The sequence below is a fragment of the Choloepus didactylus genome, chromosome 6 (genome assembly GCF_015220235.1).
Source record: "Choloepus didactylus isolate mChoDid1 chromosome 6, mChoDid1.pri, whole genome shotgun sequence".
Lineage (NCBI taxonomy): Eukaryota > Metazoa > Chordata > Mammalia > Pilosa > Megalonychidae > Choloepus > Choloepus didactylus.
In genome coordinates this window covers 83,758,413-83,768,804 of record NC_051312.1, presented here as the reverse complement: position 1 = coordinate 83,768,804, position 10,392 = coordinate 83,758,413, and the positions used below count along the sequence as shown (strand labels likewise).

General features: G+C 38.2%; 1 protein-coding gene and 1 pseudogene across 1 annotated transcript; one reads left to right on the top strand and one right to left on the bottom strand.

Annotated features, from left to right (window-relative positions):
• Positions 1 to 4,606: 4,606 nt before the first annotated feature.
• Positions 4,607 to 5,509, top strand: LOC119538507 (olfactory receptor 51H1-like). Its single transcript, XM_037841500.1, has one exon. The coding sequence runs from the start codon at positions 4,607 to 4,609 to the stop codon at positions 5,507 to 5,509; it is 903 nt and encodes a 300-aa protein (XP_037697428.1).
• Positions 5,510 to 8,924: 3,415 nt separating this feature from the next.
• On the bottom strand, positions 8,925 to 9,878 carry LOC119537175 (annotated as a pseudogene).
• Positions 9,879 to 10,392: the final 514 nt, after the last annotated feature.

Here is a 10,392-nt window from a genome sequence, read left to right as displayed (position 1 = left end):
TTAGGATATGGATATCCAGTTCTCCCAGCCCCATTTGTTGAAGAGGCTGTCTGTACCAGTTCAGTGGATTTGGGGCCTTATCAAAAACTGGATGATCATAGATCTGGGGATCTATCTCTGAACTCTCAATTCAATTCCATTGATCTATATGTCTATCTTTGTACCAATGCCATGCTGCTTTGACCACTGGCTTTCTGGCAGGCATTAAAAGTCAGGAGTAGAAGTCCTCCCCCTTTGTTCTTCTTTTTAGAATGTTTTTGGCAATTAAAGGCCCTTTCCCTTCCAAATAAATTTGATACATAACTTTTCCAAGTCTGCAAATAGGTTGTTGGAATTTTGATTGGAATTGCATTGAATCTCTGTATCAGTTTGTGTAGAACTGACATCTTAATGACATTTAGCCTCCCTATCCATGAACACAAAATATCTTTCCACCTAATTAGGTCCCCTTTGATTTCTTTTAGTAATGTTTTGTAATTTTCTGTGTAGAGGTCTTTTACATCCTTGGTTAAGTTTATTCCTAGGTACTTGATTATTTTAGTTGCTATTGTGAATGGAAATTTTGTTTGTTTGCCTCTTTACTTAGGTCATTACTAGTGTATAGGAATATTACTGACTTAATCTTGTATCCTGCCACTCTGCTGAATTTGTTTATTTGCTCAAGTAGAGTTGGCATCGATTTCTCAGGATTTTACGAATATAATATTGTATTATCTGCAAATAATGACAGTTTTACTTCTTCCTTTCCAATGTGGAGAACTTTTATATCTTTATCTTGCAGGATTGCCCTGGCTAGCACTTCTAGCACAATGTTGAATAATAGAGGTGACAGCGGGCATCCTTGTCTCATTCTCAATCTTAGGGAGAAGTCTTTCAGTCTCTCAGTGTTGAGCCCTATGCTGGCTGTGCATTTTTCACATGTGCCCTTTATCATATTGAGGAAATTTCCATCAATTCCTACCTTTTGAAGTGTTTTTATCAAAAAGGGATGTTGAATTTTGTCAAATGCTTTCTCAACATCTATCATGATCACTTGATTTTTCCCTTTTGATTTATTAATGTGTTGTATTACATTGATTAATTTTCTTATGTTGAATTATGTTGAATTGCCCTTGCATGGCTGGAATGAACCAAAATTTTGTGATATTTGCAAATATTTTGTTGAAGTTTGAAGACTGAGAGAGATCCAAAATCAAGTGCCAGCAAGGTTATGCTTTCTTCCAGGTCTGTGACATACTGGTGCTGGCTGCCAGGGGTCTATGGGGCTCTTAACCTGTATCCCTGCCTCCGGTCACAAGGCAATGTCCTTTCTCTTAATTTTACTTTGTATTGTCAATTGCTAATACACAGAAAGGCAATTGATTTTATTTACAAATAATGTATTCCTTGACCTTAACTAAACTTGATGAATCATTTCTTTTTTCCTGTTTTCATTCTGGAGCTTTCAGGAATTTGAATATGATGTATCTTTGTGCTATTGTCTATTTATTCTAATTTTGGTTTCTTGAGCTTCTTGGATCTGCATATTAATGGTTTTGTTGTTATTGAATATAGTACTTTTTCATGTTATGTTCTCAAATATTTTTCCTTCTTCAAAGCTGGTTGAGAGGATACAAATAAAATCAGAATGAAGGAAAATTTGAGATGAGTGCTTACTGAAGAAAGGACAATCTGATAGATGAAGAAAAAGTTTGGGGCTCTTAGGGAAATCCAGGATGGAAAGTTCAGGTGACACTCTATAAACCCCTGAAGAGATTTGTTCAGAGGAGTTGAAAAATCCTTGGAGGATCATGTTGGCTCCTGACACCACCAGAGGTTTGAGAAGTCTTCATAAGCACTCTGTACAGTAGACTCAGGGAAGGAAAGAGGCCAAATTAATTCTGAACTGGAGCACAGAGGTTGAAGCAGGTAATAAATCAATCTTAAAATTGTTGAAGTGTCCTCCACATAGCTACTTTTTGTTGGATAATTTATGCACATTATTCCATTGAATCTTCACAGAGATGTTACTGAGGAAGTTGGAAGAACAGGTGAGAAGAGTTAATAGAGTGTCATTGGGTGGTGGAAAGCAAAGACATGATATAAGGAAAGAGTAAAATGTAGGTGTTGTTATTAGGATTAAAAGAAGGCATATACTGTAGGGGAGGATATAGAACATGGAGAAGTATGAAATAAAGAGGGGGTTGAAGAATAAAAATTGAACTGGAGGGAAGGAGGGAACTAAAAATTTAATGATGGAATAGAAAATCCAGATGAAATGAGAGAGATCAGAAAGAGAAGGTAAAGCATGGTCAGATTTAAAAAAAAAAAAAAAAAAAAAAGCCAAAGACAGTAAGAACTGTGCTTCAGCTGACCCTGGGGAATTATTCAGAGACTATCAGATTTTTCACAAGAAAACTAGTAGAGATGAGCAAACTGACTCTTTCCAAGTGAAAGCCATCAGAATTGTTTGGAGTATGGGGTCAACAGAACCAACAAAATAAAGGATTCTCACTTAATGTGTAAAGCATATTAAAGCCCCTTTCTCAAAGTGCAGACAGAGGTATAGCCAGACACCATAAAGTGCTTTGCTTTATTTAGACCTTGGCATGAAGATTTATTTGTAGAAATGCCTGTATTCTGTTTGCAAGATGCAACACAACCTTTTTAAGTGGGTTGTTCTACCTTTTAAGGACTCTTTTGTGTCTTAGAGACCAGACTCATGCAAATAACTTCTTTGTAGTCATGTTTCCCAAACATCAAACCCCCGTGTGACAGCAGAGCAACAGGTCACAGAAAAGGTAGGGAAGCTCACCTGGTTTGTTTACCCTTTCTTGGCTTATTTGTGGGCCCAGATTTCCCCTATAGGAACCCTTGAGATTTTTTTTGTATGTTCTCACAACATGATAACAAAGACATGATAGTACCCCTCAAAGATCCCCTATTTACATTCCCTTTCCCATCCTGTGGCCTTTTAAAATAAGAGTTTTTCTCTTGACACATGATTTTTAGCCCACATGTGGAGATCGGGGAGGAGTTAGAGGATTTGCAAGATTTCTGGAAAGAAGAATGCATTCCATCATCCTTATCCATTCATTCATTGTTCCATTCATTCAGGCAATATATGCCTAGCATATGCTCAGTGAGGTGAAGAACAAGAAAGGTGGTCCTTTCCTTCAAGGAGTTTAGCTTCTAGTAGGAAAGAGAGACATTAAGAAAATACTTATGCAATGTTTAATTAATTGTGCTCCCTTATAAGAAAGAAAAGCCAGAATGTGAAGACAGCATTCCAGGGAGTCTTAAACTATTATGGACATTTAGAGAAGGCTGACTTGGGAAGGATAGGTAGACTTTGTTAGGCAAAGAGAAACTTTACAAGGGGTGGAAAAAAGCATAATGCACTGGGAAGAATATATGTGGAAACCCATTATCAGGAAATAGCTTAGTGAGATGCAACAGACCAAAAGAGAGAAAGTGGTGTGATTGGTGCTACACAGCAGGTAGGGGCCAAATCTTGCAAGACCTTCAGAGTTAAGATAAGGATTTAGGGCTCAGTTACAAAAGAAGCCCTTAAGGGAGTTTTAGCTTGGGACAAATGAATCAGACTTCTATTTAAAAACTAATTAATCAGTATGTTTACTCTGACTGCAGAATCAAGCATGTTTTGGAAGAGGTCACCAGTGGCTGCAAGAATGTAAGTTAAGCTATCACAGGAGTGCAGGCCAAACAAATGGGCTATGATGTTTATTGACTAAGGTGATGGTAGAAAGGGGACATGTTTTTCAGATATATTGGAGGCAAATTTGGGAATTGATTTAATGTTGATTAGATTAAGGAAGAGGTTTTTAGAATGGCTCCCCAGTTTCTGGTGTGTTATGGAGCCCCCCAAATAAAAGTTCTGTGAGTGGGTACTTTCTCATACCTTACATGTGAATGTTTCCAGGTTAATAACCTTATTTTCTGCTCCTTGCTGCTTTAAAATGAATTTTTGCAAATTTATAAATTGTTGAAATATATAAATATGATGCAATATAGGAATCTGAACAATTATATCCTCTAATATGTCTATTTGCACAAGTAGATCATGACAAATACATTGGAATAGATGTCTCTAGGCATGCGGGAGAATACACACATCCACATATGCATGCACACACACATGGAATTTGTGTGGATATGGATTTGTGACTTCAGTGGAATTGTGTAGTGTAGTTGTGTGCACTGTGATGGTATTGTGAGTTCAGTAGTTTTCAATTTTTTAACAAAATATCCTGTACCATTAAGTCCCTGGGTATTGCAGCTCCTTTTTTGTCAAAACTTGAGAGCTGCTGTAACACTGCCTGCACACTGGATGTTGAGTCTTCTTTCCTTTTTTCAGATGAATGAAACTAATTATAAATCATCAGGAAGGGAACTTATCTCAGGTGATTTCCTGGAGGAAAAAAAAGCCAAACTGATAGAAAAACCACTTAGACCTTGTTTTTAACACATTTTCCCCTCTTCAGTTCTCCTTATGCATTCACAGAGCCATTTGCCTTTGTCTGCCTGGTGTGAGAATATATTTTCAATTTAGGAGCTGGGAGCTAAGTGAGAGAGTCCTGCCTCACCCAGTATGGAGAATGCTGTGATGAGCTCTAATGCATCATGTACCAACCACCACACTTTCATTCTGATGGGTATCCCAGGGATGCCAGACAAGAACCCATGGATGGCCTTTCCCCTGGGACTTCTTTACACACTAACTCTACTGGGAAATGGCACCATCTTGGCTGTCATCAAGGAGGATCCAAGACTCCATGAGCCCATGTACTACTTCCTCTGTATCTTGGCCCTAACTGATGTTAGTCTCTCCATGTCCACCTTGCCTTCCATGCTCAGCATCTTTTGGTTCAATGTCCCTCGGATTGCTTTTGATGCATGCATCACACAAATGTTCTTCATCCATGGATTTGGAGTGGTAGAATCAGGAGTGCTAGTGTCCATGGCCTTTGACAGATGCGTGGCCATTCGAGACCCACTACGCTATGCTTCCCTTCTCACTCATGGCGTCATCAGCAAAATCGGAATAGCTGTCCTCAGCCGGGCAGTCTGTGTGGTCTTCCCTGTGCCCTTCCTTATAAAGCAGTTACCCTTCTGTCGGTCCAATGTCCTGTCTCATTCATACTGCCTCCACCAAGATGCAATGCGGCTAGCCTGTGCCAGTACCCGTGTCAATAGCCTCTATGGCCTCATTATCGTCATCTTCACTTTGGGGCTGGATGCCCTTATCATTCTCTTTTCTTATGTGCTCATCCTGAAGACTGTGCTGGGCATTGCCTCCAGAGCTGAAAGGCTCAAAGCCCTCAACACCTGCCTCTCTCACATCTGTGCTGTGCTCCTTTTCTATGATCCTCTCATTGGTGTTACCATGATTCACAGATTTGGGAAGCATCTATCACCAGTAGTGCATACACTCATGGCCAACATCTACCTGCTGCTTCCCCCTGTACTAAACCCCATTGTCTATAGTGTAAAGACCACACAGATATGAAGACGGATCATCCAAGTGTTCCATGGAAGAAAGAACAGGGCCTAGGGGAGTAGAGTCACATGTAAGATGCAGGATAAGTAGGATGTGGGAGATTTAATATTTCCATTTTCAGCAGTTACAGCCCAGTCAAATTATCTGGTAAAGGCAAGTGTGGGGTAAGTTTTGTGAGTAAAGATACAACACAGGTCATTCTTATTCTGTAGACAGTCTTTAATTTGGAATGTATGCAGTTTGATTTTTGGTGTCACAAATTCCAATTTAATTATCATTGTTTTTCTTTGAAACTGGATATGAGCATCATTGATGACATAAATTATCACCTGTGGGTCCAGATAATACTTACAAGTGTTTAATTATAGAATGTTAAGTAATATATTTCTTTATTAAATAGTAATTACAACAAGTAGGATTGAAGAACTGTGGCACTGCTAAAGGGCTGGATCTCTGAGAATTTTTTTGTTTTTCTTAAAAACAGAGCAAAGAAAACTCTTACAGGAGCAAATAGTCATCTTTTTATGTTTAGGTGTTTTTAGGGTGAAAAGGCTCATATGATGAAATTAAAGTACACACATCTCTGGTTACTTTTGTTTTATGTGATATCACCTCTTTATAAATTTGTAATAGTTCCAGTTTTATGCCACAAATTTTTAGAATAACAGGTGCTCAGCCTTTGCTGTTTATCACCTAGAATGAGTGAAATCAGGTTTGCTCTGTACTGGAGGATCCAGTAAAACTTTACCCAGTAAAATTTCTGCTGGACTTTGAGGACAAGTGAAGATTCTTCAGTACAGGGAAGAGGTTTGAGAATGTAGTTGAAACTTGAAGTGAGAGGTTCAGCCTGCCAAGGTGAAACTAGACAGAGAGAGAAATTAAGACTAAAATTGCAAGCCTTGATACAGAATTTACATTTTCATTAGAAATCCCCCCCCCCTTTTTTTTTTTTTGCTGGGCATAAGGCAAGTGTGCATGTTTAGAGATTGTAAGCTACAGTTGTATATCAGCCAAGGCCTCAGGTCTGATGCTATCTAGTTGGAGAACAGAAATGCCAGACAAGACACATTAAAATCAATTGGTCCACAAGAAGAAAATAATAGACCTTTTACTTTTATTTGCCTCATCTCATCCTTCAAAAATATTTATTTTTCTTTAGGTATTACAATATACATAATATCTTAAGACAGTAATACATGTGTACAATCTTTGAATGAATAAAATATAAATATACCAAGGTGTGTCATTTTTTTACAGATACATGATAAGAAAAGGTGGGAACGAAGGTTAAAAATCCACTGTGGACTCTATTTACAATGTTCAGTACTGTGATAACAGAGGTAATTGGCTGAGGGGGCCCTTTGAATGCCCTAGTCTCTGATGGGGCTAGGAGGTAGTGAGATCAAAAATCTAAATTCTCTCCCCTGAAATTCTACCATATACTCAACATCTTCCCTGCAAAATCCCTGTTTTCCTTGGCTCAGTTCTCTTTTTAATTAGCAGATCAAATACTTTTCCCTTATATTCCTTCAGTTGATTTCTCTTAGGTAAATTGCATATATTCATAGTGGCCTAAACTTTCCACTAATTTCATGGCACTTTGCCACATCTCCTACTTCTACCCTCTTTTTCCTCCCCTGCCTTCACTTCCTCCTCTCACATATGATGTGAATTTATTTCTCAATATTTTCTTCTTGTCACTGTTGGTTCAGTGAATCTTTTCATCCAAGAAGTCATCAATGCTAATGGCTATAAAATATAACCCATGTGGCTATCTCCCCCTCAGTATATAATTCCTCATAGTTAGCTGCCTTTGCATAATCTCTGTCTGGAAGGTTTGTTTACCCCAGTTACCACAAAATTGGATTTAACTTTGCTTTCCCCCTAAGAAATTACCTTTTCTTTCTTTCTTTAAAGGTACAAATATTCTCCATTCATACAACATTCAAAAACATATCAACACATATCCAGTCAGAAACTCAATCCTTGAGCCTTTCCTGAGCAAAATTGTGAATTTTGTTAATTTTTGTGGGGGGTTCTAATCTCTTTCCTTTGACCAAGAAAAACAAAGTAAAACAAAATAAAATCTCCTTCTGTGACTCTCCTTGAAATGTTTACACTGATTACAAATGTTTTTCTCCAAGGACTCATCTGTTCATTTCTAATATATAAAATTTACCCTCTGAAGAATTTGTATCATAATACAAATCTTTAAGTATAATAAAAACTCCACATAAATTCTTTCAACTTATTTTGTATTTACCCAATTATTGCCATTTGTTACATATCACTTTCCATACTTACACCCAGTTATGGAAACACACACTCATAGAATCAGGCATGTGCAGCCATGTGTGAGGTTTATATGGTTTCTGGTTTATTTTGTAAACAGTGAGGCTAAGTTATATTCATCTGTGGAAATTTTTCTTGCCTCAAATCATACTGATCATCTCTCCCTGCCCATAGTGTGGACTTAGCACTTTTAGCAACTACATTCTCTTCTACATTGTGACATACCATAATTTTTACAACATTCTGTTTTTGATAGATAAGTTAATTTTTTGATGAGTTGGGCTATGATAGTGGAAGGTATTCCTACCATGAAATAGCTTTTTCCAGCATAGTTTATTTACATATCTGACAGATAAGTAATTTAGTCTAGTATATGGCAGTTAGCCAATTCATTTATGTAAGAGAAGGAAAGAAGGATAATAGAGAAATTAGACAAAGGGTGTAACTATATACTTGAACAGAGTTTGCTAGAATAATAATTTCTATTTTAAAAATAAATTTTATTATTTTACTTTATTTGTATTTAAAATAAATGTGGCCAAGAAGGTTAAGAGAATTTCTAGTGCCAAACAGTTCTCACATGAAGAGCTAAACCTAACTAACTAAAACTAATCCAATATTTTGATCTCAAGTTATACAACAGAGTGGATCTCTATTTATTTGTATACCCTGATATTCTTAATCCTAATATTTGGTTATTTTTCTGATTCGTATTTTATTTTAACAATATATTGTCCCCTAATGATGTACTATTTAATGAGGACTGTTCTTTTCTCTCTACTAAGCTATTGGAGGCCACTCCTAACTCTTGAACTAGAGGATATTGAATTAAAGTAATTTAACAAGCTTTACTTTAAAAGATACAGACCTCATGGCCTATTTCTATTCCAAGGAGTTATTTTAAAAAGGAATTGGTTTGTAATAGCTGGAGGCAGGGATATTACTAAGTCAGAAATACAGGACTATGGGACAGTGTATTGAGCAGTTCTTACAGATGACACTCTTTCATTCTGTGGGTTCTCTCTTTTCCCAATTCAAATCACACAGAAAATATGGAAAAACAAAACTTTGTTTCAGACAGTCACAAGTAAGCTTTTACAGAACAGATTCTTCCACTCCCAAAATGGCTGGTCTAAGCCTTTGCAGTGATCTTGGTTTGCATAAATATCTGGATGATCTTCCTTCATATCTCCTTGGTCTTGACTGCGTAGACTATGGGGTTCAGCACAGGGGGCACAAGAAGATAGGCATACGCCATGAGAGTGTAAGTCAGTGGTGAAAGGTGCTCTCCAAAGCGATGAATCATAGACACCCCCAGGAGGGGCACACAGAAGATGAGGACAGCACAGATGTGTGAAACACAAGTGTTGAGTGCCTTCAGCTGTCCCTCCCCTGAGGTGATGGCCATTACTGTTTGGAGTATGAACACATAGGAGAGGATGGAGAGGGAGTCAGAACCCTTAGAGAAGATGACTGCAATGAGGCCGTAGAGGCAGTTGACATGGGTGCTGGCACAGGCAAGGCGCATGACATCTTGGTGGAGGCAGGAGTGGGAGAGGATGTTGGAGTGGTAGAAGGGGAGCTGCTTGATGAGGAAAGGCAAAGGGAAGACTACACAGATAGCCCTTGTCAAGATGACTGCCCCAGGGCTGCAGACCACACCATGGGTTAGGGACTGGTGCTATACCTGAGGGGCTTCCAGATTGCTACAACACAATCAAAGGCCATGGCCACCAGCTTGGCAGACTCAATGGCTGAGAAGGTGTGAATGAAATACATCTGAACTAGGCAGGCATCAAAGCTGATGTAATTGTAGTTAAAACAAAATACACCTAGCAGAGAGAGCAAGGTACAGAGGGCAAGTCCCACATCTGCCAATGCTAGCATACCCAGAAAGTAGTACATGGGGATGTGCGGGGAAGACTCACACTTGATGGTAGAGATGATGATGCATTGCCAGAGGGAAATGGCCATATTATAGCACCAGGGGGAATGCCATTCAGTAATACTTTTCTCAAGCCCTGGAAATTCCAGTTATAAGACAAAGTAAAGGTGTTGGAAGTGGGAAGTGGTTATAATCTTCCATGAAGCCAATGTGATATAGGCATGGGTATGTAGTTCTGGGATCTAGTGGGTGGCTTCCTAAAATACAGTGAAGGATTAAGAATATGTTTAGAATCTGACTTCCGGAAGTGGAGTTATATTTTATTTTCACATGGGGTCGGGGAGAGTATAAGCAAAGTCTGATCACAGGAAATACTGCTCCAAGATATGTCCTGTTGAAGATGTTTTTTATGTCCCCTGTGGAAAAAAAATGACTCACTTAAGTAAAAATAAATCATGTTCAAATTAAAGCACCTATTTCAGTGCCAATTAAGTAAAATTTCTTCTGCATCTTCTGTGCTTTCTTCCTCTTTCAAATCAACTACTGATTCAGACACTGATAGCATAACTAAGAGAGAGTCAATATAATTGTGAACTAGTTGATTAGCCACAAGGATGCCACTCCTAACTATTGCAATCCGTATGCCAGAAATCAAATGAAGTCAATGGATCTTATATCTAGGCAGGGATACAAATAGCTGGTTAGCAGCAAATAG